At 61.6% G+C, this 27,011-nt stretch overlaps 2 protein-coding genes across 6 annotated transcripts in view; one reads left to right on the top strand and one right to left on the bottom strand.

The window, feature by feature from the left end:
• TMEM104 (transmembrane protein 104) overlaps positions 1–4,907 on the top strand; it is a 57,912-nt gene extending 53,005 nt beyond the window's left edge. The window contains exon 10 of one of the 2 annotated variants that reach the window (XM_033847614.2): positions 2,116–4,907. In XM_033847614.2, the coding sequence (XP_033703505.1) occupies positions 2,116–2,876 (761 nt within the window). In that variant the 3' untranslated portion in view covers positions 2,877–4,907. The remainder of the gene's footprint in view (positions 1–2,115) is intronic. The other variant, XM_033847613.2, reaches the window with a different exon arrangement.
• Positions 4,908–8,564: 3,657 nt separating this feature from the next.
• On the bottom strand, positions 8,565–26,355 carry GRIN2C (glutamate ionotropic receptor NMDA type subunit 2C). 4 transcript variants are annotated; one of them, XM_073798501.1, is made up of 12 exons: positions 26,142–26,355; positions 17,665–18,263; positions 17,247–17,361; positions 15,946–16,157; positions 15,624–15,789; positions 15,127–15,280; positions 13,458–13,583; positions 12,911–13,140; positions 12,365–12,525; positions 11,677–11,864; positions 10,492–10,724; positions 8,565–10,046 (listed from the first exon to the last, which is right to left on the bottom strand). In XM_073798501.1, exons 1-12 carry the CDS (start codon positions 26,202–26,204, stop codon positions 8,976–8,978), a joined length of 3,318 nt encoding a protein of 1,105 aa, XP_073654602.1. In that variant the 5' UTR covers positions 26,205–26,355; the 3' UTR covers positions 8,565–8,975. The 4 variants fall into 4 exon arrangements, 3 of the variants coding, with proteins under 3 accessions (XP_073654602.1, XP_033703633.1, XP_073654601.1); XM_033847742.2 differs by lacking the exon at positions 26,142–26,355 and adding an exon at positions 20,516–23,283; XM_073798500.1 differs by lacking the exon at positions 26,142–26,355 and adding an exon at positions 20,516–23,283 and having other exon boundaries at positions 15,624–15,786.
• Between the last annotated feature and the right edge of the window lie 656 nt (positions 26,356–27,011).

The following is a 27,011-nucleotide window of genomic DNA, read 5'->3' as shown; positions in this document are numbered from 1 at the left end:
AGCAACAGACAGGATTTCCCCACTTGCCTCTTTGCCAGTCCGCACTGGCCTCGGCCTGGGCCAGGAGTAGCGCCGGGTCACCGGGGGACGCTCCGCTAGTGGCACGACAGGATTGAGCTCTTGTCTTACAGCAGCTGCCCCCTTTGCCCCGGCCCTGGTGGCCCAGCTCTGCTGGCGGAGGTGTCAGCTGCAGCCTCGTGAACAGCTAATCGGCAGGCGGCCCACCCGCTCAGCTCTGCTTCGTAACCCTTTCCGGCCCAAGACAGACTGCCTGGCACACGGGGGACTCCGCCTCCACCCCGTCCACCGTCTCGCCTGGGTGCTGCCCTCACACCCTGCCCCAGTGCACTTCCTGGGTGCGGGTCTGCCACACAGATCTCTGGCCCGCACACCCCTCCTGCACCCACCCTGAGAAGTGTGACAAGCCAGACTGCCGGGGTCCTGAGTGTCCCCGAGGAAACAGGGAGGCCCTCACGGGGTGTCCTGTCCCAGGCCCGAGAGGGTTCAGCCAGAGGCAGCTCCTCTGGGAGTGACTGGGTCACCACTTGCCCCTTGGCTGACCACAGCTGGCGGGATTTGTGACACCCCTCAGTCGTGGGGCCCTCGGAATCAGCAGCGGCAGGGCCGGAGTCGGATGAGAGCATCAGAAACAAATCATCGTCTTTATTGGCAATTTTCACAGGCCTGTTCCCTGGCTCCCCTCCCCCGATCCTGTCCCCAGCAGTGTCAGCAGCTCTGATGAAAAGTAACAGATGACATTTCCGTTGAGCCCACTTCCGAGTGTCATTATGGGAAAACATTGGTCTGGCTTCCCGTGAATCCTGGAAGAAAGGCCTCTTCCTTCCAGGGAGCGGGGAGGGCATGACGTGGCCCGAGGGGACAGTGGGGAGACCCCCAGCCTCCCACTCGGGAGGAGCCCTGAGCTTCCCGTGGGCTGGCAGGCAGTCTCTTCAGCCACTGTTCCTTCACGCTCGCCTGCGTCACTCCCCGAGAAATGTCAGGTGTCATCGTGGGCTTTACCTGAGCGATGGGGGCCCGGGCTGGAGGGGCTGTCAGGTCTGGTCTGAACAGAGACAGCAGCGGTTTATGGACTCCAACACTGGAGACAGGGACACCGGTGGTCCCTGCGTGTGCCGAGTGGCTAAGGGTGGCAGTTCTGGGAGATCTGGATAACAGATGCAAGAAGCCAGAGACTCAGAGAGAGGCTGCTGGATCTGGAAGTATGTCTGTCTGCTGGGAGCAGCGGCTGGGAAGCCCGGCTCTGGGCATGAGACCCACAGAGGGGCCGCTGTAAGAGGTGCAGCTGGCCTGGAGCTCTCTTTGCTCTGAACAGATAGATCGTGGGTCCCCTACCGCTTCTGCAGCAAAGCCAGGTCAGAGTTACTCCCTGTACTTCTGTGCCTCCTACCTGTGCCACCAGGCCCAGGAGAACAGAGCCACATGCCCTTGGCCTCCAGCCTTGGACTCAGCTCCCACGATCCTTGAGCTTTGGTGCCATTTCTTCCCTCGAGTGAGCCCAGGTATCTTCCTTCCCGGTGTTGGCCCCTGGGTGCCCGCCTCCGCTCAGGGCTGCCCGCACTCTTCACTGCCGCCCCTTAGCTGTCCCTGGCAGATGCCCTGGCCCAGGAGGACACCTCCTCCCAAGTGCTCCGTGCCTCCACCCCTGCTCCTCAGACACACATTCTTGAAACCAAAGGAGAGTCAGGAAGCTGGCAGGAAGCCCCCCAACCCCCAGACCCCTGGGGCCGGGAAGGGAGCGGGGAAGCGCCTGGCCAGGAGCCTGCGCTCCTCTGAGAAGACAGCAGGGGGCTCTGCTGCCGATCTCCCCGCGCAGCCCCCGTCATGCCCGGCCCTCACCCCCAGACACCTTCCCTCACCTGCTGGCGTGGGGTGTGCACGGCATGTCCCCAGCAGCAGCGGCCACTGCTGACCTGCCCCAGAGTGTGACCCTCACGGCCACAGGAATTTAACCCTTAGAACCCATCCACAGACGCTAGCAGAACCCGCAGGTTCTCTCTCATGGGGCTCGGGTCCCTCGGCAGGCGCCCCCAGACCAGAGGCTGGCCCAGGTAGGGCTGCCCCTCCTTCCCTGGCTCACTCCCGTCCTGTTTCCAGCTTTCGCCATCATGATCGTGCTGGCCCTGGTGCGCATCGCGCATGGGCGTGGGGAGGGGCGCCCGCCGCTGGCCGACTTCTCCGGCGTCCGGAACCTGTTCGGCGTGTGCATCTACTCCTTCATGAGCCAGCACTCCCTGCCGTCCCTCATCACCCCCATCTCCTCCAAGCGCCACCTCACACGCCTGGTCTTCCTGGACTACGTGCTGATCCTGGCTTTCTACGGCCTCCTCTCCTTCACCGCCATCTTCTGCTTCCGCGGTGACAGCCTCCTGGACATGTACACCCTCAACTTTGCGCGCTGCGACGTCGTGAGCCTGGCCGCCGTGCGCTTCTTCCTGGGCCTCTTCCCCGTCTTCACCATCAGCACCAACTTCCCCATCATCGCCGTGACCCTGCGCAACAACTGGAAGACGCTTTTCCACCGAGAGGGGGGCACATACCCCTGGGTGGTGGACCACGTGGTGTTCCCCACCATCACCCTGCTGCCCCCTGTGCTGGTGGCCTTCTGCACACACGACCTGGAGTCCCTGGTGGGCATCACGGGGGCCTACGCGGGCACGGGCATCCAGTACGTCATCCCCGCCTTCTTGGTGTACCTCTGCCGCAAGGACACCCAGCTGGCCTTCGGCTACGGGACCGTCAACAAGCACGGGTCCCCTTTCCGCCGCACCTTCTGGGTGGGCTTTGTGCTGCTCTGGGCTTTCTCCTGCTTCTTCTTTGTCACCGCCAACATCGTCCTCAGCGAGACTAAGCTCTGATGGCAGGACAAGTATGGTGACGAGAGGGGTGGGGCCCCCCCGCCCTCCCCGCTGGCAGAGCCAAGGGCTAGTTGCCTCCCAGGTGTCCGTGGGGCAGGCAAGGCCCGGGCTCTTGGAGGGTACCCTCCACGCCTCCAGCTGGGGGGCTCCCCCACCCAGGATTCCGCACAGTCTGCACCTCGCCTCACTTGCCGGGGTCACCCTCCTCCAGGTCCTCCTGCTGGGGCTGCCCCCAGCCAGCCGAGTCCCACAGCCGGGCACACGGCTGCTCCTAGATTCTAGGACTGGTTACTGGGATCGAGCCCTCTGCTTTCACACACTCCACCACCAGGGCGGGCTCTTCCCCCGGAAGGGTGGAGACGCAGTGCTGGCACTGCCACTATTTATGCCAGACACGTGTGCCCCCACCCCTTACCCCGCTCTCCCAGTCCCTCCCGCATCCTTGTCTGGAAATCTCCATTAGGGCAAACCCAGGCCCTACCCCTCCTCTCCACTGGGCCTGGCAGCGCTCACCTTCCCACCGGGCCTGGAGGTGCCGAGTGCCTCTCCTAGGGGAGTGCCTGGCCAGCTGACAACAAGGACCATAAGTGCTACTTGGCACCAGGGTCCCCAGACCAGAGCTGGGAAGGCCCTGCTGTGGGCGCCAGCTCCTGTCCTGGGCTTCGGAGCCCATGATGACTCCGGAGCAGCGGGTGGGAGCAGCCTTTCCGCACGGGCACAGCAGCCCACGCACGGGGTTTAAAGCCCAGAGCTCTCGACCCCTGAAAGGGAGCCTCGGGCTTCCTGCGGGGGGCGCGGGGGGGAGCAGCCTACAAGGGCCACCAGAGGGGAGCTACCCCCAGCTGTCACCACAGTGGCCTGGGAGCACCCCGGGCATGGAGCCCGTGGTTCCCACCCTGTGAGAGAGGTCGGGCCTGCCCCCCCGCCCCAGCACATGGAGCAGAACCTCTTACCTTACAGAAAAAACCCTTAGAACCCATACACAGACTCTAGCAAAACCCTAACCATCTATATTTCAGTCTGAATAAAGCGCAGCTGCGGGAGCGCCCGGCCCTGCCCCCGCTCCAACACTAACGGCGGCTCCCTTTGGAGCCGAGCTGTGCGTGCTCAGCGTCCACGCTCTCCATGTCCCTTGGGCGCTGTGGGGTGAGACGGGGCCCCGGCCACCAATCCCATGGAAGGAGAGCCAGGTTCCCGGGCACGTCACCAGCTCCACGTGCTCCCCTCCCCCCCAACAATCGTGCATGCACCTGCTGGGCCAGCCTTCCTCGGAGACACATGGGACCCTAAAGAACTCTGCATTTTCAATGTGCCTTCTCCTGCGTCAGGGCCTGGGGGCTCCTCCTGACCCTCCCTCGTGTGGCCCCGGCCCTGGGCCTAAGCCCACTTGTCCTGGAGCCCACAGCAGCTGGGCCAGGAGCAGCCTCTGGGGTGGGGTCTCGGCCCTTCCCCCTCCCTCCGCTGATTTCAGTGCCTTGCTCCGCTCTCCAGGGAACCCCTTGCAGCCTCCCCCCTGCATCTCACCGTCACTGAATTTTGGACAGAGCGAGGACGCCAGGTCTCCTGGGGCCCACGGTGGTCTCAGGGCAGGGGGACATGGGATTTGCAAGAACACGGGGAGTCCGCAGGCAGCCCCAGCCCTCCCCTATGGCCCCCTGGCAGCCCCGGCCTGTGAGAGTCCCGTGTCATAATCGGCCAAGATCTGCTGTCTCTCTTTTGCCGCACATCTTCAGTTCTCACAGCTCATCCGGCGTATTGTTATTTTTCCACCCTCGTGAAAGAAGGACGCCTCTTCCGCATTTGCCATCGTGGCTGCTTCCCAGGAGGCCTTGCGGGGTGGGCGGGGCTGGGGGCCTCCACGAGGCTCCGCCCCCCGTGGCACGGATCCCCGTGGCACGGACCCCCGCCCGAAGCTGCCGGAATGTTTGCTGAAAATTAAAACATCTGTACTTACCCTTCTGTAATTACATTCCCTCTTGCTTAAGCAAAAAGCAAATTAAATCATCCCGCCGCCTCAGGTTCCAATCCAAATTTTGGACAGAAATTTACTAGCATGGTAAAGCCAGTTTGATTTATGGGGCAGTCTGGAGGCACACAGCAGTGGAGCCGGATGGCTGCATTCCCCTCCACCTCCGAGCTGGGCAACCACAGTCCTGGAAGGAATTGGCCGGAGGTGACCACGTCACTGGGTTCCTTTGCTCCTTGGTGTTTGCCTGCTGTCTGTCGTGCTAGAGGTCAGATGGGGTCAGCTTCCTCTCTACTGCTGATGGCCTGAGGGAGGGGGCGCGGGGACCCTGACAGCTAGACGTTCCCAGGTGAGGCTTGTTCACCTTGCCCATGCAGCACATTCGCCTGTGAGTTTTTACATCAGCTTGCGGAGGTGGGCCAGTTGGGTCATGGTTTCCGTTCTACCGATGGGCCCTGTGGTCTATGGTGGGGAAGCCAGAAGAGGATGCCAGCCCAACCTGGCCCAGTTACAAGTGTTGCTGTGGAGGAGAACATAAACTCAGCAGGCTCCACCCGACGCCATTCACCCGCACTGACCCAGACTGGCCCCGAGGGCAGGCCAGTTCAAGGTGGGAGGCAGCCTTCTCTGTCTCGTTCCCTGCCGAGGCACTGGAGCCTCGTGCCATCGCGCCAGCGGCTCCTGGCTGTTCCCTCACCTGAGGCCAGAGAGATGACTGTGGGCTTATGGATGGGACAGATGGCGGGTGACAGGCCAGGAGGCACTGCCGAGTGGTGGGAGGTGGGCAGCGGGCACCTCGCCAGGCCCTCAGACACACACCTGTTCCCGCCAGATGGGGGCCAGGAGCGGCCTCAGCAATGGGAAGAGGCTAGATTCAGAGTGGGGGTAGGGCAGGGGCTGCCCCTACCTCATGGGGAACCAGCCCAGGGGAAGAGCCTGGTTGTGTGTGACACTGAGCCAGCGAAGGCTGAGGCCATGCCTGTCTAGGGACCGGATCCCTGATCAGGGCTGACACCCGGCTCTTGCGCAACCAGCATCCAGAGCTGCAGGAGGGAGCTTCACGATCCCTTCTCCCCGGGGCCTGGGGCTCACGGTGTCGATTGGAGAAAGGGGAAAGTGACATCTACTAGTGCCTGGTGCATGCGGGCACAGTGCTGGGCACTTTCCACGTGGACCTTGGTGGCATAACTCGCGGGTTAAGAGCGTAGACCGAGAAGTCGGACTTGCCACTTGCAGGCAGCAAACCCCGTGCTCTCTCCTCCTGTCCTTTGTAACATGGGGAGGATAGCACCTGCATCACTGACCTGTATGGGGCTAAAGTCCTGAGTACCTGACACAGAAGTGTTCAATAAAGCTCTTAGGTACTGATGCCCAGCTCCCTTGTCCCTTGCCAGCCATACTGCACGTGTACCACATACCTCTAGACTGGTTGAAGACCCCTGGTTTGGGTCCTCACGCACCTAACCAGTTTCATAGCCTCCTGATGACTCAAGTGGCTTCTTCTTAGCAACTGCCTGCCGCAGTTCAGAAGCGGGAAATGGACTTGAATTCTTTAGGGCTTTGGGGAGGGGGTGGTCTCTGGTTCCCCAACACCCCCAGGAAACTGAAGGACAGCCTTCCCCCGTCACAGAGCCAGACTCAGGCCAGGCTGGGGAGTTTTGGAGCCAAGACTGAAGCTCAAGTATCGTAAGTGAAGGCATCGTGCCCCCTCCCCACACACGGGCCCCAGGAAAGAGGTGGTGTGACCATGAACTCAGTAAAGACAGGAAGAAACACAGCGACGGCAGCAGCAGGAGGGAACGGGGAAAGACAGTAGGAATTTCTACTGCTGAGATGTGACCAAAGGCCTCTCCCTGTGTCCCACAAAAAAAAACCCAGCATTTGGGTGTCTGGTGTCTGGGTTCAGCTGGCTGTGCTACACTGTTACACCCTTGTGTGTGATGACTGAACATCTGTGGCTTCACTCTCCCACACAGCTGGCTCCCTCCTCCCCTGCCAGGCTTTCTGTCCTCCCCTTGATAATGCAGGACCCTTCCTCGGTCCTCCCGCAGAGGGGCAGGAAGCATCCTTCCTGCCCCCACTCCCCATGGGACTCACTTCTCCTCAGAATACATTCTTAGAGAAGGAGCAAGGTGGCCAGGAGCCCGGCCCCAGGAGCAGGATTGGCCCCTCGTCAGAGCCAGCCAGCAGCAGGCTCAGCTCCACATGTGGTTCTTAATTATCTTTCCAGTTCTTGGTTATTAATGATCTTGGAGAGCGAGCAGAGAGCAGCCTGGCCCTCGCAACTCCTCCAGGCGTCACCTGCCGCAGCCTTCCGCCCAGCGCTGCGCTCAGACCCTGACCCAGGGAGCTCAGGTCCAGGGGCTGGTGGCCAGCGGTTAACCCTCTCACCTCCAGGGGCTGCAACCAAGGTCAAGCTCCCTTCCGCGGCACTGGCCTCTAGCACCCCCCCTTAGACTCACACTCACAACCTGTTTTTGAGCCCCCCCCCCCCCCCCCCGCCGCCGCCGATCCTGGACCTGGATCCGTGAAAATCCATGGGGCAGAGAATGTGAAATTGACTATAATGGGCTGGGGGGCACACATTCTTGCGGTTGTCAGGCCCTCCAGCCAGGAACGGAGGGGTATTGGCAATTTCCGCCACTCTACCATTTCAGCGGCTCTCACCCCTAAAACCAAACAAAAAAACTTCCAGTTTTCATGGCTCCAGCCCCAGCAGTAGAATATTTGGAGACTGGAGACGGGACCCAGCCTGCTGGGAGCCAGCAAGGAGCCATGTGGGTAAGGGCACTGGGCCGTGGCCGCACGTGGTACTGGCATCCAGCACTGCCCTCCCCAGCCCCCTCCCTACTACATGGAGTTGAGTTTCTGCCCTGCTTCACCCAAATTGCCGGGGACAACAAGGCCTTGGACTTCACAGGCTCACAGTTAGAAAAGGCTCTAACGGCACCAATCATGCTCACCGTGTTTGCGGAATGGATGGAAGGAGGGCTGGCTTGCTTTAGTCATTGTGGGGCTAAATGTAACCCCAGAGGTGAAAGCATTGAAAATGGTACGCAAGAGCCATCTTTTTACATGGTTCACAGCCACTGACATGTGACAGAGGAAGGAGGTGGGGCCGAGAGCCCCAGAGGGAGGACAGAGAACTGAGATGTGGGACAGATTCTCTGACCTGGAGGTCTTTCCCTCCCAAGGCTGAGCCGTGCCTGACCCCGGAAGCCACCCATGCCAGGCTTCCAGAGCCAGCAGGCAGTCCGAGCCCTGCACAGCCACCGCGGGGCGAACACAGCTGGCCAGGGCCCAGGAGAGCCCAGCAGGTTCCCCACAACAGACCTCCCTCTGCCGTTTCCACCATAACATTGTCAGGCTCCCATGGGGGCCCCTGGCGGGGCAGAACCCCCAGAGCCCCTAGCACGAGCCCTTCTTTTCAAGGAGATTGAAGGATGAGCTCCATCCATCACCACCAGAGCCCCCGTGCTGAGCACATTTGTCTCATTTGGCACCAGTGCGGGCGGGAGCTGGCACTGAATACCAAGTGACTTCTGCTGCCTGGAGCCCTCTCTCAGCCTTGCCTCCCGGATACTCCACAAAGGGAGCTGCCCACCTGCTCTAGGCAGACACCCCATCTGGGATACTCCCATGATGCTCCTGTTGCCTACCAGCTCTGGTGTGCCCCCTCCAGGGATGCAGAATGAGGCAGCCAGGACCAGTGGGTTGTGGGTTGTAAAAGGTTTGTTTAATGTCCCAGCACTCTGAGGAGAAGAAACTCCAGCCAGCTGGAACCAGGAGCAGGACCACCCTGCCCCAACACCAAGCTCCAGCCTCCATGCTCCCACACCAAACCCCCAGAAGCCATGACCAGGGACTGGCTCACAGCAGGGCAGGGAGACCCCACTGCTCCCTGTGACTCCAGGCCAGGTGGGAAGGGATTTGCATAAGAAGATAGCAAAAGCCCAGCCCACACCAGGACCTGAGGCTGCTGAGGTCGCTGAGCTGACCATGGAAGACATCATCTGTCACTGGGTTCCCATGGCCAGGATTTCATGGCAGAAGCCAGAAAAGCCCAAGCCCACCTACCCCCCAACGCTGGCAGTGCCAGGCGGAGAGTCCAGCTGAGCTGAATAGCTGACACGTCACACTTCCGATTCCAAGCTGGAGATCCGCCTCCAGGTGCACGGTCGGGGGAAGCCGTGCATCCCACAGGCCACCCTACTGACCTCTTCCAGCCCCCCAGTGTCCCTGTATTCTGTGCTCAGCCCCAGGGTCCTGCCCCTGTGCCCCGGAGGCCCCCAAGCCCCAGGATGCCAGGGGCCGTGGCTGACACAGGGTGGGAGGTGAGGGCAGACAGCCCCCCAGCAAAGCGGGAGGTGAGCATGGGCGTGGAGGCAGGCGTGCTGTCCGTGCGGCCAGGGGGGGGCCCCTGCCCACACCTGCTCCTGGCAGGCCTCCCGGTAGGACGGCAGCCGCATCGACTGCGCCTGCGTCCAGCGCCCGCAGGCCGGGCGGGCACACCAGGAGGGCTCCGAGCTGGGCAGGGAAGCGTGGCGCGGGCGCGAACCTCGGGCCCAGGCCGCGCGCAGGAGAGCCTCCCGCCGGGCCAGCTGCTCCGGCCCGAGCAGCGGCAGGTCCTCGGGCTCGGGGGTCTCCGGGAAGAGCGGAAGGAAGGGGCACCCTGACCGGTCGGCTCGAGGGAAGGAGCTGTAGTGACAGCGCTCGGGCGACTGAGGGCGCTCCGGGAGCGCGCGCCGCTCGGAGGCCGAGAGGTGCCGCCCGCCGCGCCCGGCCAGCGACGGCCACCGCGCCTCCCAGGCCGGCCGGCCAGACACCTGGGAGACGTCGGGTAGGGAGGACCCGGGCGTCGGGGGGCGGCCCGGGGGCTGCGGGGCCCTACGCCCCAGCGCGGTGCGGCCCCCGCCCGGCGGCCCGCAGCCCGTGGGGCTCGGCTTGGGGGTCGGGCCGGGGGTGGGCGGCCGCGGACTGGGGCAGGCGGGCGGCGGGGGCGCACGGCGGCCGCCTCCCCAGCTCTCGATGGTGCGCGTGGCGCGGTCCAGGGAGCTGCTCACGCCCGCCGTGGTCACGATGTCGCGCGCCGCCTGCAGCATCTTGAGCACGCTGACCTGGGCCGAGCCGGCGGTGAGGTCCGGGCTGGGCGGCCGCGCGGGGCTGGCCAGGCTCTGCACCCCGCTAAAGCAGCTGTAGATGCCCTGGGCGGGAGGCAGGAGACCGACACGGCGTGAGCGGCGCCCACCCTTCCGGGACTGCCCCACGCCCCACACCCAGGTGGGAAGCATCAGCCCAGGTGTCTCTAAGTCCCAGGAAGTAACTAACATTTGTTAAGCTCCTACTGTGTGCTGCTGGGAGAGCTTACAGTGGAGCTCTCCGAGGCACCAAGAGGGTAACTCCTTCTCCTAAAGTCACACAGCTTGTAAATGGCAGTGAGGACTCGAACCCCGGTCAGCCCGGCTCCAAAGTCCTGCCCTGCCTGCTGGAAAAGGGCTCTGCTTCTCACCTGCTGTGTGATGCTGGCAGGCCATGCCACCTCTCCAGACCTCAGCTTTTACATCTGTAAATGGGGCCATGGCCAGCTCTGACTTAGCTGGGTTGCTGCCCCTGAAGCTGGGGCCTGTCTAGGGTGGAGTGGGCACCCACCCTGCTGAAGGCCAGCAGGAAGTCCAGCCGGGACGCGTTGGGCACCGAGTGGCGCAGCTTCCGGTAGACCAGATGCTCCCAGGCGAAGACCAGCAGGGCCAGCCCCATGGCCACGAGCAGCATGTAGAAGACGCCGGCCATGTTATCGATGTCTAGCTTGCTGCTCATCACCTCGTTCTTCTCGTTCTGGCAGATCCCCGAGAGCCACACCGTCTCCAGCTTCTGGGTCTCCCCTGGTGGGGGCGAGGCACACCTGGCTCAGGAAGGACCCTTCCAGTACTCACCCAAGCCTGGAGTGAGGAGGGGTCTGGGGCCAGGGTACCACCCCCCTGTAGGACCACACGGGGATCCAGCCTGGCAGGGGAGGATGGGGGGAGGGGGTGTCAATGAGCAGGAAGGAAGGAGAGCAGAGTGGGAGCTAGGGGGGGATGCCAGCCTCTGACATGCCCACCTCCCACAAGCCCACACTCCACATGCCCAGCAAAGGCTTGTCGACGGCATAAATTTTATCATTCATTTATTCATCAAACACTTATTGGTCACCTACACGCCGGGCATGGAGCTGGGCACACAGAGACAAAAGGCCTGGGCCCCCAAGGAGGCTGCAGGCACCTTCATGTTATCACTCGCATTATTCTATGGCACTGATGGAAAACCAGAAAGTTCTTTATCTCACAGGGTTGGGACTGTAAATTCAAAGCTCTCTCTGGGTGTTGGGGCAGCCCAGCCGGACCGCTCGCACGTGTGAGCCCCTGGGGTACCAAGGCAAACCTGGGTTCTGGCTCTGGGATTAGGCAGGCTGTTGGCACTACCCCAGGTCATCTCAAGATGGCAATGGAGGGGAGGGGTCTTGGGGAAAAGTAAAGGAGTTCAGATGCCCCCAACCTCCACCGTGTGGCCTGAGCTCCTTCCTGTCTTCCCATCCTGCAAGGGCTCCCCAGCTAGTTCCTGCTCCCTCCCGGCAAACCAACCCCTCCCCACGTCTCCATCCCGCTGCTCCTAATACCCGCCACCCAGCCACTGCACCCACCTCTCACCCCCAGAGACCTCTCTCCGTGCCCGCGGGCCCTGGGCACTCAGAGGACAGTGGTGGGGATGTTGACCAGCCGTTGGGCAGCTGTCCCGACCACGGGCTCTGTGGCCCACCTGGGACCCACCCCAGCCCCCATCAGCGGCTGCACCCACCGTCCCCCAGGAACTGCAGGAGCGCCAGGTCTATGGCCCGCTTCCAGTGGGAGTCCTTCTGCATGGCGATGCCGTAGCCAGTGGTGGCAAAGACCTTGCCAGAGCCAATGGTGACCAGCTTGCAGCCCTCGTCCTTGCCCGCCATGTAGTTGAGGACAGCAGCGTCATAGATGAAGGCATCCAGCTTCCTGGGGACAGGCTGAGCCCTCAGGCCAGGGATCAAGTGGGGTTCAGGGCACCAAACCTAGGGCCTGACAGGGGTCTGGGCCACGTGGGCCCACTGACCACCACCCAGGAGGGATGGATGGGCAGAGCCTTCTCTAGTTCTCTGGGGTCCTGGTGCAGAGAAGCCCCCTCCCACAGCTTCGGAACCCCACCTACCCTCCTCCTCAGAGAGGCCAGGGGACACTCTGCTCCCAGAGGACACACCCTCTCTGTCCTCCAGGCCCCTAAAGATCCTAAGAAGGCGACAACCAACACCTGAGGGCACGGCTGAACCTTGGTCAATACCACAGCTGCGTCTCTGGGCTCTGGTGGGCGTCCTCAAGCTGCACTCTGCCCCAAAACCTCCTCACCCCCTCCCCGGGGGTCCTACATGGCAACCCAGTCTCACCGTCCCACCTTGGGTCTCTCGGGGAGACACGTGGGTAGAGACAGTCAGGGGGTGGGTGCAGGACTGCGGACCCACCCCATCTTGAGGCTGCTAAGCGCGTCCTCCACTGAGCGCTGGTTGAACTTGACCATGTGGGTGTGCATGTCGCGGTAGTTGCTGCGAATGTTCCGCTCCGTGCTGCCGTTGGGCACGGTGCCGAAGCGGAAGGGCGGGTACTGATCCTGAGGCCGCTGGAACTGCGCGCAGAGGGCAGCGCCATTCACAACCCCTCCTCCGACCCTCCAGCCGACCCGGCCCCGACCCCATCCCCCCAGTCTGGACTTGAATAGCGAGCGCAGCATGGTCTTAGAGGCTGTCCAACCCACGCCTGTGTTTCACAAACGGGGAAACTGAGGCCGGGACAGGGAGAGACTTACTCAAGGCCACTTAGTCAGTGGACCTGAGCCGTCTCTCCCTGTCCCCGTCCCCAGCCCCCTCCTCCCCAGGCTCCCCCGCTTCTGCCTGCTCCCGCCTCCAGTTCAAATTCCACTGATTCCAACTGTCCTGTGTCCCACCCAAGGCCTGCCCCTGGCTGCGGCATCCCCCCCACCCTCCAACAGCACCCTCTGGGGCTTCCAGAACCTTCTTGTCACTGAGGCCAGACACAGTGTCGATGTACTGCTCCTGAATCATGAAGGCGGCCAGGTTGGCGGTGTAGCTGGCGAGGAAGATGACGGCGAAGAAAGCCCAGACCAGGACCATGATCTTGCTGGTGGTGCCCCGGGGGTTCTCGATGGGCACCGAGTTGTTGAAGACCAGTGCCCAGAGAAGCCACACAGACTTGCCGATGGTGAAGGACGGGCCCCCAGACTCTGGGGGTGAAAGGGGGGACACTGGTGCTCCTCTTGCCCGGCACAGAGGGGGTCAGGTTCAGCCCACCCAACTCCACGGCTCCCGTCTCTGCTCTGTCCTGGGTGGAGACCCCATCCCTGGCTGTCCCCACCCCAGGGCACGTCAACTCACCTTGCTTCTCTCTCTCTCTCATGTATCTGATTGGCCCCCTGCATACTGTCGGAAGGCCAGGGACCTCCCCCACGGGGCATTCTCTGAAGGGCCCCTCTGGTCCTGAGCCCACCCCTCCTGGGAGTGCCAGCCCTGCCCCTGCCCCCGGGCCCAGGTGGGAGCTGACTCTTGCCGCTGGTGAGGTTCTGGTTGTAGCTGACGGGGCTGAAGTACTCGAACATGAAGACGGTTATGGCCACCACGGTGAGGCACATGACAAACATCATTACCCACACGGCAGGGCTGTAGGGCTCTGGGGACAGAGGCGGGAGGTTCAGAGGAGGCGGCGCTGTGTCTCCCCCCAGCAGCTCAGGCGTTCTGGGTGCAGACAGGTGGGTCCATGTGGTCATATCAGCCCCGTGGACTGAGCTCAGGGGTCTCTGACTCTCAGAGCAGTGGAGCCCCAGGAGAGACGCCATCCCCCAGGGAGGTCAGGCTCCCCAGCATTCTTGGTCTCTCCCCTCCATCTGCCCTGGGCCAGGGTCCCATCACCCATCACACACCCTAGGAAACCTCCCTTTGATTCCACATCTCCCCTGGCTCTCATTCTCCCTCTTCCCCCCACTTCCTTTCACAAAAGAGGGCCAGCACCCCATGCTCTTTCCCTTTCCCCTCCCATCCCCCCGCCCCTGCCTGCAACCTCTTCCACCCCTCAGCCCCTGAGGGTGGCCCCTCAAAGCCACAGGAGCAATCTCAGGGAATTCCCTCTGCTTTCCTCCTCTCCTTCCTCGCCGCCAGCACCGCTGCCCACGCTCCTGGGTCTGGAACTCCACCCCCGCCACACACACACCCCGGGCCCAGCATGGGTGAGCTGCTTGGAATCAGAGCTCTGAAGCCAAGCCTTACCCCTCATCCTACTGACACAGAAACCGAGGCCTGAGGGGCTGGGGAGACCGACCTGAGGTTTCTGACAAAATCACTTCAGTCTCCCTGAGTGAGAAGTCATTACTACCCAAATCATTTGCTCCTTCGATACAATGCCCATCCTACGAAGTGGAGTTTGTTGCCTTCCCTGTGGCTGAGGAACCCTGCTCAGAGAGGTTCAGTGACTTGCCCAAGGTCACACAGCAGGAAGAGGCAGACCTGGGATTCTCTCTTCTGCTCCTGGTCGAGAGGCTCAGCTGTCCTCAGGGCTCTTTGAACCATCCCACACTGCAAGTCCCACCTGAACTTCTGACTAGGCGCTCTGGGCAGGCCAGGACTATGGCCAGATCCCAGCACCTGGCACAGGACCCGGCACAAGGGAGCTGCCCAAGAAATGCTGAATTTCTAATCAAGTCAGAAACTAGCCCGGCTTCCCGTGCTCTGGGTTGGCTCCTCCAACCCCCCCATGAATGTTCTCCCTTTGTCCCAACGGCCCAGCCCAGGAGTTCCCTGGCGGTCCAGTGGTTGGGACTCTGCGCTTTCACCGCTGAGGGTGCGGGTTCAATCCCTGCTCAGGGAACTAAGATCCCGCAAGCCACGAGGCCAAAAAATGAAACAAAAAGCAATGTCGCAGCCCACGAGGCACCTCCTGAAGGCAGCCTGCCTCGCTGGTTGTCCTGTCCTTCACAATGGTGCCACCTTTTACCCCGCTCTCCCCATCCCCTGCCCTTACCGAGCACCCAGGCTCAGGACTGAACCTGGACGTCACCTCTTCCCTCTCCGTTCTACCCACCTATTATAGCTCAGGCCTCCGGCTAACCTCCAAGGACCCAAGGCTGCAGTGCTGCCCTCTGAGCGTGCACCCCAAGCTCCCCATCTCCACCCACGCTCCACACGTCCACTGCATTATCCCTGCCCACCCCGAGCCGCACCCAGGAAGGCCGAGGGGGAGACGGTGCCGTTGCTGCGAGCCACCATCACACTGATGCCCGTCTCCACGAAGGGCACAGAGAAGTCCACGATCTCGGAGCGCTCCTCATTGATGGTGAGGGAGCCAATGGCCATGTCTGCCCGCTTGTAGTACACCTGGGGGTCAGGCCCGGATCAGAGGAGGGGCTCCCGCAGGCTGGAGGACTCCCCCACTCCTCTCCCAGCCCCGCATCCAGCACCCACCAGCTGAGTCAGTTGTTCCCACTTGGGTCCTCAGAGCTCCACTTTCAGTACTGACCCGAGGGGTCATCATTGGTGCCAGCACAGTGCCCCTGCCAGTTCGGAGACCCTTAGGAGCTGGGCCTGGGTCCCACCCTGACTGATCCCCAGAACAGGAGGAAACACCTAAGGAACATCCGAGGGTGGCTGATGGATGGATGGGGCCCAGGGCAGCAGGCGGGCAGGTGGGCGGGCTCAGGTGGCCTGGGGGCGGGCCTACCTCCCCGATCATGCCGTTCCACACGCCGCGCACCCTCTTGCCATGCTTGCCGTTGGTCACCAGGTACAGGTCGTAGGAGAACTTGACCACCTTGGCCAGCTTCTTGAGGATGTCGATGCAGAAGCCCTTACAGCAAAGCTTGGTGTAGGGGGCCGTGTCACCACTGCTGCCACCAAGAGACCAGCAGGGGTCAGAGCCAGCGGCTCCTCCCAGCCTGGCTGGTGGACGCCCACCCCTATACCCAAGCATAAGGCACACACAACGCCCGCCATCGCAGGGCGGCACACGGCTCACACAGGGCCTCCCGGGTGTTCTCGCGGACCTGAAGGTGTGGTTGCCATGCCGGCGGCAGGGCACAGTGTTGGGCACGCAGCCGCCTGTGCCAGGGTCGGGGCTCTCCACGATGACAAAGGGTCGCTCTTCCAGCGTGGCCACCGTCAGGTGCCGGCTGTCCACCACGGGCTGCAGGGAAGCACTGTAGCGAGGCCACACCGGGTACTTCATGTGGAGGACACCATGGTCCCAGCGCCCCACCTGCAGAGGATGACCGGCCTCAGCCCGGGACCCTCAGCCCCACTAAGCCCACGCTATAGGTGGGGCCTCTGGGCGAGGCCTGCAGGACCAAGAATCCTCCCACCACACCTAAGGTCACTCGGGGCAGGATGAAGCAGGGCCTGGGGCGGGAGCATCTGGAGAACAGGAGAGTCGGGGCAAGGGGCTGGCCAAGGAGAGGGCTCCCTGCAGCCTCCCCGGCTTCTGGTCCCCCACTTTCCAGTCCAGCCTCCACACTGCTGCTGGCTCACGGCCTCTTCCTAAAGCCCAGACCTGAGCCTGTCACACCGCACTCATTCCCCCAAGCTTCACATAAAGTCCTTAGCCCAGCACTCAAGACCCTTCACGGGTCCAATTTATCTCCATCACCCTACCCTTCTTCCCCAGTCCCCACACCTCCAAACGCATCACTTAAAAATGCTCCAGGGGAATTCCCTGGCAGTCCAGTGGTTAAGACTCGGCACCTTCACTGCCATGGGCCCTGGGTCAATCCCTGGTCAGGGAACTAAGATCCCACAAGCTGCATGGCATGGCAAAAACCAAAACCAAAATAAAACAAAAAAACTCTAAACCCTCCTTCCCCTCAGTCTATACCAGGTTACTATCCCTTCCCGATGGGCTCCTACTCAACCATCCATAGCCCAGCCCAAATATCCCAACTTCTGTGAAGCCTCCCCCAGTTTCCTCCTTTGAAGGCAGAACTAATTTCTGCCCCTCCTCTCTATTCCCATAGTGCTTTGCAAACATTGTTTCTTAAGCACTGACCACCCCAAATTCTATTTGTTTACGTGTCCATCTAGCCAATACAGCTGTGGGTTACTCCTTCAGGGGCAGGACTGTGTAATAAGAGTGCTTGATAAGTTCTATAGTGAAGGGTGTTGTGGGAGCCCCGAGCAGGGCTGCCTCAGACCCCCGGGAGACCTGGAAGGCTTCTCAGTGGAAATGTTTCAGCTGAGACCTGAAGGATGAGGGGCTGGATGAGGGACAGAAGGGACTCTGCTCATCTGTGGGACAAGAGGGGGGGATAAAATGAAAGGATACCGAGGGCCCCTGGGCTCACCCCCTTCTCACCATCTCCCAGAGGCGGTGCCGGTTGAGGGCGATCACCACCATGGTGGGCTGGACCAGGTACCCACCAGGGCTGAAGGAGAAGTCCCGGCCCTCCCAGGTGACATTCAGTAGGTGCCTGCGAGGGGGGAGAAGCCAGGGTCCTCTTAGCCCTGACCAGGACCAGCTGTGCCCTCCCCCACCTTCTGCCTCATCACCGCCACCAACAGGTAGCATTTGTGTAATTATTGTTCTGTTTCCCTGTGTTGACCCTCGAGATCCTCACCACACCCTCACACCCTGCTCTTTTCTCAGATGAAGAAACAATGGCCCAGAGAGGTGAGGTCACTCGGCCGCAGGCACACACCTAGTGGGAGGTGTGACCAGTGAGCCCAAACTCACGGCCACTCGTGGCCATCCTATACCCTGGGCAGGTGCCCACCTGTAGAAGGCCTTCCGGGCAGGGCTGACAGGCCCAGGGTGGCCGCGGCACTCCCCAGCCGGGGCGGGCAGGGTGCCGTGCTGGCGCCGGTAGCCGTGGGCGCCGAGGGCCAGGATGGCCACGCCGTCGCGGACTTTCTGGCGCAGACTGAGGCGCCAGCTCTCGGTGACGACGCTGATGAGGCCCACGGGGAAGGAGGCGGGGGGCGCGTCGGTGCTGCCCAGCGCCAGGTTGGGCACCAGCCACACATGCCCGGGCCCCACCAGGCCGGCCTGGGCCGCCTCGGCAAAGAGCACCTCGGCCTCCTCGCGCGAGCAGTAGGCCACCAGCACCGGGGCGTCGATCTGGCGCAGCAGGCGCTGGGTGTGGGCGCGCGTCCCTCCGGGGCCCAGCTCCAGCGTGAGCACGTCCAGCAGCCGCCAGCCCACGTAGTTGGCGTCGGCGACGGCGCGCACGCTCTTGAGGAAGAGCGTGTGGCCCGGGTGCAGGCTGGTGATCACGGCGAACGCGCTCCAGTCGTACTCCTCCAGCACCTTGAACAGCACCTGCAGCTGCTGCTCCAGGGACACGCCCAGCTGCAGGAAGGCGGAGCCCGGCTCCTAGGGGGAGGGGTGGGGCCTGAGCGGGGGGGTGGGGCGAGCCGAGTCCCGCCCCGCCCCAATTTCCACTCCCTCCGTCAACCCCCACACACCCTTGCGTCGGAAGGTGCTGAGTGTCCCGGAAGCCCTAGTCTCGCGATAACCTCCTTCCCGCCCGCCCGCCCCGCACGTGGTTCCCAGCCCCTGCCGCCCATTAGAATGCCCTGGAGAGATTTTTTAAATATTCGTGCTGGACCGCAAACCAGCAGCAGCGTCAGCTGGGAGCTTGTAGGAAATGCAGATTCTCGGGCTCAGTGCTCACCTGCTGGATCAGAATCCCTGAGGATGGCGCCCGGGAATCTGTATTTCAACAAGCTCTTTAGGTGACTCTTGAGCCCGCTAGTCCAGACCAACTGAATGGGAATCTTAGACATGGTACACTGGGTGTCTGTATTTTCTAAAGTACTGTGTGGGTGGAGAACCACCGTGCTGAGAGCTAATGTCAGGCCCACAGGTAACTGGGAAAGCACCATCCTCTATGCAGCCCTGGGGATGAGAATGTTCTTCCTCTCTACTGCCTCTGCCACCACAAACGCTCAGGACACTGCAAGATCGAGCCTGGGCTGGCGCAAGCCTCTCCTAGCTGTGGGTTCCCTGCTGCCACTGCAGCCCCTCCAAGATTTCACCACACTGCGACTGTCCCAATCTTTTAAAAAAGCAACTCCGAGAAAACTCTACAGGACAAGTAACCCAGTTCCTTCAACAAACAAATTTGCAAGGAAAAAAGAGAGAGATGGAGGAGGAGCCTTGAGAGGGAAGACTCGTAAGTCATCGCAGCCAATCGCCACGTGGGAACTTAATTTGGTTCCTGATTCAAGTCAACAGACATAAAAATAAACATTTATGAGACAACGCAGAAGATTTGAACACTGCCTGGATTCTTTATGATGTTAAGGAATTTTTATTATTTTTTAGATGTGATGATGTATGGTGGTTTTATTATTTTGTAAAGTCCTATCATCTAGAGATGTGTATTGAAGTATTTATGGATGGAATAAATATTTGTCTGGGCCTTGCTTCAAAATAAAACAGAAGAGGAGAAGTGGGTGGGGGTAAGGCTGAGGCAGGGTTGGCCTGGGATGGATAGGGGATACATGGGGTCATTATACTCTTCTACTTTTGTGTATGCTCAAAATTCCCCATAGGGCTTCCCTGGTGGCGCAGTGGTTGAGAGTCCGCCTGCCGATGCAGGGGACACGGGTTCGTGCCCCGGTCCGGGAAGATCCCACATGCCGCGGAGCGGCTGGGCCTGTGAGCCATGGCCGCTGAGCCTGCGCGTCCGGAGCCTGCGCTCCGCAACGGGAGAGGTCACAACAGTGAGAGGCCCGCGTACAGCAAAAAACAAAACAAAACAAAAAAATTCCCCATAATAAAAATATAATCATAAAAGAAAGGCAAATCAGATCAGTCTTCCCTCAACACCTTCTTCAGCTCCTCACTTACTTAGAGTAAAACCCAAGTGTCCTCCCGTGTGGTTGGGACCTCGCCTCCCTCTCCAGGCTCCTCTCTGTTCCTCAGAAACTCTGTGCTTCTTCTCACCTCTGGGTGTTCACACCACCTGCTCCCTCCACCTGGAACACTCTCCCCCAGTCCACCCCCCACACACACCTTGTCACCCCCCCTCATCCTCCAGGTCCCGGCTTAGGTGTCATTTCTTAGGAGACCTTCTCTCCCAGACCCAGAAGGGGTCCCACTGGACTCCCTCGGGGCATCCTGTGTTTTTCCTTCAGGACTAGGACCCCAGCTGTGATTGCTGGTGAATGTGCGTTTAGCGCTTTCTCCCCACAGGACAGCAAGGGCATGACCTGCCCTTGGATGTTCTCCGCTGCAGGCCAGCTACATCAGATCCCACACCCAGCCTGGCCCTGCACCTCTGGGTCTGGAGCCTGACCACGGAAGGCCAGAAAACCAGGGAGAAGGTGGGCGAGCGCTGCCCCAGAACCAGAGGTGGGTTAGGTACCTGCCCATCCCTCATCCAGACACAAGTGTGAAAGCAGCTCAGAAAGTTTATCTTCTAGAACACAGGAGCATTATTCCCACAGGCTTCTCCTCCCTCACCCAGGCCTCCCTCCGCCCTCACCCCCTTGCTGGGCCCACCCAATCCCAGGTTCCCAGGACCTAAGTGTCTCCCTGGCCCAGACTCAGCCCCTCTCCCCCAGCCCCAGCCTGGCTCCAGGCTCATGGGATGTAGGGACATGACTTTGAATGGGCACCTTGGGGGTGAGGACCACAGCGGAGCCCCCACTGATGCTGAGGATAGGCACGTGGGTCTGGAAGGAGATGAAGTCGAGGATCTGGGCCACGGCCTCGGTGTCCACGTTGTCCTCAAAGACGATGCCGTGGACTCGGGCAGTGCCCAGGAGCCCGCAGATCTGGGTGAGAAGACTGCTGGGGTTGGTGTTGTTGACACCCACGGTGAGTGGCTGGATCTCCAGGGGCAGGTCCAGGAAGCTCTGGGGGGTGAGGCGGATACGGGCCTGGGCCTCCGGTGGCCCCGAGCTGCCAAACACCACGGCCACCGTCATAGCCTGCTCGCCCTGCCCCGGGCCCAGCCCTGCCCAGGCACCGAGGAGTGAGGTGAGTAGCAGGACCGGCCCCAGGGCCCCACCCATGTCCACTGGAGGGTCCTGCGGAGAGACCACGATAGGCACAGGGAGGGGGACAGAGGCACGGAGAGAAAAGATGAATGACAGAGAGGAGGCAAAGGCCAGAGTCAGAGGGACACACACCCAGAGGATGAAAGAGAAGAGGGAGAAACCTCCCTCCACAAAGAGAGGCAGAGAGAGGGGGAGACAGACAGACACAGAGAGACAAAGAGAAAGAGACAGAGAAGTTAGCTGAGCGTCCAAGTGCAGCCCAGAGGGCAGGACCCGGGAAGAACGTGACCAGAATAGGTGCTCACTACTTCCATTCTACTGTTGAACATCAGGCTTGGCTAGAAAGGCCAGACCTTTGGAAACTCATCCATCTGGGTTCTGCCCAGGAAGGTTCACAGCAAATGCTAATCTGGTGGGACTTCCCTGGTGGCGCAGTGCTTGGGAGTATGCCTGCCAATGCAGGGGACACAGGTTCAAGCCCTGGTCAGGGAAGATCCCACATGCCGCGGAGCAACTAAGCCCGTGCACCACAACTACTGAGCCTGCGCTCTAGAGCCTGTGAGTCACAACTTCTGAGCCCACGTGCCACAACTACTGAAGCCTATGCGCCTGGAGCCTGTGCTCCGCAACAAGAGAAGCCACTGCAATGAGAAGCCCGCACACTGCAACAAAGAGCAGCCCCCCCTCGCCGCAACTAGAGAAAGCCCGGGTGCAGCAACGAAGACCCAACTCAGCCAAAAATAAATAAATAAATTTATTTTTTAAAAAAATGCTAACCTGGTACCAAGTGCATGGATATGAGTCAGAGAGACCTGAGTTCAAGTCCCAGTTCTGCCACTTACTAACTGTGTGATCTTGGGGAAGTTGCTTAGTCTCTCTGAGCCATGATTCCTTGCCTGCAGTAATCACAGGACCTACTTCACAGCAGTGGGAGGGCTACCCACTGTTATCAGTATCCTTATCCTATAGGTGACAGCCCCACAGCCAGGTAAAGGAAGGCAGCTCTTGTAACACACACACACACACACACACACACACACACACACACACACACACACACTCTCCTTCTCCATCCTAAACTGAATCTAACATCCTCAAGGGCCCTGCTCTTCATAATCCTACTTGGCACAAAGCCCCCTCCTCCTGGGCACCGGATACCCCTACTCTACCCTCTGTGGCCTCAATTAGTAGCAGCTCTTCCACAGCAGGAGTGTGTCACCACTGATTCGCTCAGGGCTCGGGGTATCTCACACATGACCTGCCACCCTAGGCCATCGCTGGTGTGAGGGATTTTTTAACCTACCCCAAGGGCCTGACGTGTATCCCTGTGAAACAAACATCATTGCTTTTGGACAAACAGCCACACCGGTGAGTGGTGCCCACGGATACAGCTCTCCCTCCCAGCTGGCCATCGGCCACAGCTTTGCCACCCTCTCCATCTCCATGACATCCCCAGTGAAACTTCTGAACAGGGGAGAGCCAAATGGTGACCAGGCTGGGCTTGGTTTCATTTCAAAATGAGAAGACAGGATTTGGGGCAGGGGAGGCCACACTGTGCTCATTTCTGTGCCCTTGAAATCTCCCCCCGTGTATGGTTTCCCAGTACACTGACTTAGAACATCAGCCTGGAGGCATGTGATTCTAGGGTGGGAACCTAAGCGTGCCGTGCCCACCACTACCTCCAATGAGGGATATCAAATCACACCTGCAAAGGGCACTGTCGGGCCCATTTCTTCCTTTGCAATTCCTCTCTGTGCTCATCTCTGCCCACCTCTGTAGGTTCCCCATCCTCTGGGAAGCCCGAAGCTTCCCCCACTTATGCCTCCCAGCTCTGAGCTCTAGAACGGCGCCGTCAAATACGGCAGCCACCAGTCACGTATGACTACTGGGCACTTAAATGTGGCTTGTCCAAACTGAGGTACGCTGTGAAGTGTGCACGCTGGAGAGTGAAGACTTTGTATTACAAAAAGAAAATCTCTCACTAATATTTTTATATGGATTACACGTTGAAGAAATATTTTAGCTACATTGAGTTAAACAATATAGTGTTAGAATTCATTTCACTTTTCTTTTTCCTTTTTCTAATGTGCCTACATGTGGCTCTCACTTTGTTTCTTTTGGACCACGTGACTCTAGATGAAGGACCCAGGTCCTCCCTCAGCTCTGAGGGGGGACTGCCCCTAGAAACTCTCTGTGCTGGGAAGGTGTCCTCCAGGACTGGAGATGAGGAGGGATTGCCGAATGCTCCTGGAGGGAGGGGCCCCAATCAGGCCGGTCTCTGAGCTTCAAACAGCAATGGGCAGATCCAGGCTCCAGAGTCCCAGCACCACGAGGCATCCAGCCTCCCCCGCAAGGCAGGAGGTCATCCCCGAGCCCTGGCCTCGTCCAATTTCCCACTTGCCTCCCCCTGGCCTCCCACCTCTCCGCCTCCCATCCACCCACCCCCGCCTGCCCCACTGGCCTGAAACAGTCCTCTGGCCACTGCACCCCTCCTCTAAGAGCACAGCTGCTCCCTAGTGCCCACAAATGAAGTCCAGACACCTGGGTCCCATGGACAGAGCCCCACGCACCCCAACTGTCCTCCCCTCCATGCACCCCACACTCCCTCAGGTCTGGTGGCCAGACAGCTCCTGCTGTCAGCATCTCCAGGCCTTTGCTCTGCTGTTCCCTCAGGTTACAATGTCCTCTTCCCACTGCCTCTCTCTTGTCTACAGGACAAATTCCAGAATTTTCAGAGCCCCACCTAAATCCCTCTGCCACAGAGCACCTGCCTTAGTGCCTGGCGGCTCTGGAAACACAGGTGAGAAGACAGAGGGTCTGGGTCTGGTAAGCCAGTTGCACTTCTCCCCCGCCCCCAGCCCCCATCCCCAGGTTGGGGAGCTCCTGGCTATGCCTCTGCGATGTCTCCCTCATCATCTTGCCCCCTGTTGCAGGAATTTGCCCACTCCATGATGCCCCTGCCCCATACTGGACTGTGGTCTTAAGGACCTCTGCCCACCCACTTGCCGTCGCACCTTTCACAAACGTGCTGTTAATATTTGATGAACTCCCGGACCCCCCAAAAGCCCGGCGGAGAGTGGCAATGGTGACACTTCCGGGACACTCAGCATCACCTTGAACGGCCTGAGCACCTCCACGAGCTTAGGGCTCTTCTCTTCCCCCTGCTCCCCCAATCCCAGGCAGGCTCCCGCACACGGACGTGAACGCGCACTCACACCCCAGACATCTGATGGCCGCCCCCTCTTCTAAGCCGGGAGCCTCGGTCCCAGGAGTCGGCCCAACCCACCAACCGCGCTGTTTCCCGGGCGCCCAGGGACCCCGGCTGCGCGGCTCCGCTAGATCCACTGCCCTCCGAGTGAGCGGCCTCAGCTTTGCCGTCGGGTTTCCCTCCCTCCATTTTGCCGAGCTAAGACCTGAACCCAGGGGCCAGGGGAGAAGACCACCCCTCCACCTTGCCCCCACTGGCGCGGTCACCGAGGTCTCCCTCCTCCAAGATGAACCCGCCCCCCCCCAGCTGATTCCTCCCGGAACCCCCGGGGGAATCTCTTACACTCGGGCTGTGAAGTTCTGGGTATTTTTAGGCCAGCGATAAATAATTCATAGGGAACGTGGCATCGGGCTCCCCCCGCGGGAGGAGGGGGCGCGAGCGGCGAGGGCCACCGTCACCCGCGGCTCAAGGACACTCGCGATGCGGCGGCAGCAGCGGCGGCAACTCCGGGCGCGGGGACCCGCGCCACGCCTCCTGGCGGCCAAACTGGGCACCACGCACTCCGCGCCCCCCGCCTCGCTGCTACCCTCTGAGGGGGTCCCGGCTCCCAGGTCCCCATCCCCACTGCCCCAAGCTGGGTCGCCACCCCAAGCCCCGCGGGTGGGGGGCGCCGAGTTCGCCTGGCAGGCGGGGCTGTAGGCGGGTACCAGTCCAGCCCTGCCCTAGGGCGAACCCAGGAGTCCGGTTCCCGACCTACCCAGTCCCCTTCACGCTCCTCTTCGAATTCCTAACGGGGTTTAGGAGCAGGTTGGAAACGGACTGGTGCAGCCAGAAACTAGACAGGCTCTGAGACTGAGCAGACGAGCTCCCGCCGCCCAAGTTCCTTTCCTCAGTTTCTCCATAGCCCGGGTCGGATCGAGCCGGGGCGGTGCCACTGTCAGAGGGCTGGGGACTGGGCCCCAAGTCCCGACGGGTGAGCAGTAGGACAAGTGGGGTGAGCCTCAGGGCCCCGCGGGAATTCCCCCTTCGCTCACCCAGCAGGACCTTGGGATGGGTCGTGGGACGCACCCTTGGCGATTTTCTGGCCACTGGGTGTTTTTGCCTTCGTTTGGACCTGGCCCTGCCCACCTAGGCCTGGCACGAACCGCCTTCTGCCGCAGGAGGCTCAGTGGCTCCCCTTCCCCGCCGTCGGGGATCCTGGTCGAAGCCCCGGGGGACCAGAGCAACACGCTGGTGGGGCAGCCAGGGCCCAGTGCACCCAGGCTCTCGGCTCTCCCAGGTCCTCTTCGCCCACCCTTCCTTTCCCCTCCTCGGACTGGGTCCGCCGGGCGCGGGTCCAGCATTTGGGAAGAGCCCACCACCCGGTGAAGCCCACGCTGATTTCCTGAGGTCAGAGGAGGGAGCGCTCTACCGAAGGAAGAGCTGGGAGGGGAGGACCTGGGGGACTTACAGCCGGTGAAGGGGCGGGAGTGTGAAGGCAGATGCGCGCGGTAGGTGCTCAGCAGACCTCCGGGAGCAGGGGGCCAGGCTCCTGGAGCCACCGACAGCCCCCTTTCGTCCTCTCTGCTCCGTGCCCTCTCCAGCCCCCTCCGCTCTGGCCGAACCCAGCCCCGCTCCCCAGCCCCCGCCCGGCTTCCAGCAGCAACAGTTGTGGGGCCCGCGGCCTAGACTCCCACGTCCCCACACCGCACCCTTCCCTGCGGTGCCGCGGTGCCGGGCGAAAGAGCTGGAGGGCTCGGCGACCCAGGAGACGAACGTCTTGGGCGCCTCACCCGCGCCCTTCCCTCGCGCCCGCCGCGCGCCTGTCACCTCGGCCTCTTCCTCACCTCCTCTCCGCCCGCCCGGGTCCAAACCCCAGGCCCGGTCCCCGAGGGTCCCGGTCCCCCGGCGCCCCCTTCCTGGGGTTCCCTGCGTCCACCAGACTCTCCCCGGTGCCGCGCCATCTGTCTCCGCTGTCCTTGCCCGCGCGGCGCCTGAGCCCAGCCCCAAGTTGGCGGCGAAGTTGGCGCCCCCAGCTCGGCGCCCGCCACTCACCGGGGGGAAGGGGCGCTGCGCCCGCGCCCAGAGCCCGCGCCGACCGCCTCCCGCGCGCTGCATGTCCCCGCGCCTCGGTTCAGTGCGCTGGCGCGTGCTGTCCTAGCCCGGCGGGCGCCTGAGCTAGGGCACCGCGGGGCCGGTGCCCGTGGCGCGGCCTGGCGCGCTGGACCGGGCCCGCCCCCCGGGCCCCTCTAGTGGCCCGCTCGGCGCCCGGCTCCGTCCCGGGCTGGGCAGCGCGCCGCGCCCAGGCTTCCAGGGCTCGCCGACCGGCTGTGTTGGAGCGCTTGCCGCCGCCGCCACCCGCGCGGGCCCGCCCCACCGGGGCCCGCAGCCTCCGCCCCGCCCCGGCCCGCCCCGGCCGGCCCACCCCGCCGCCCGCTCCCGTGCTGCTCTAGGACTCTTGTTGCCCGCCCTCGCGTCCCTTCTCCCCTCTCCACGACTGTGTCCCCAGACCCGACAGGACACTCGGGACCAAGTGCAACCTCGGAGAAAACGGGCTGCCCGGAACCCCGGGTTCGAGCCCGAAGCTCACTGAGTGTGTGACCTTGGGCCGGTTAATTCCGAGAAGCCCCCTGTCTATAAAGTGAGGCCAGCATCTTGGGGCCTGGTGTAAAAGATGGAGAACAGGCTACGGACATTGAGGTACTATTTTTTCAAGGCTTGTCAGTCTGGCTGGAAACCAACAAAGGCGGGAAGGACAGAGTGGGGGACCCGCCCCAGACAGAGGGGCCACAGGGAGCAGATGGGGCAAGCTGCTGCCCAGCTCTCTCTGTTCTTGTTTGGGTCGTACTGGGGACTAACCAGGGAGGGGACCCAGCAGTAGGGCCAGCAGAGCAGGCAAGGTGCCTGCCGTGTGGGCAGAAGGCA

The sequence above is a fragment of the Tursiops truncatus genome, chromosome 20 (genome assembly GCF_011762595.2).
Source record: "Tursiops truncatus isolate mTurTru1 chromosome 20, mTurTru1.mat.Y, whole genome shotgun sequence".
NCBI classification, from domain to species: domain Eukaryota; kingdom Metazoa; phylum Chordata; class Mammalia; order Artiodactyla; family Delphinidae; genus Tursiops; species Tursiops truncatus.
Note: the sequence above shows the minus strand (reverse complement) of the source record. Positions and strands in the feature narration are given on the sequence as shown.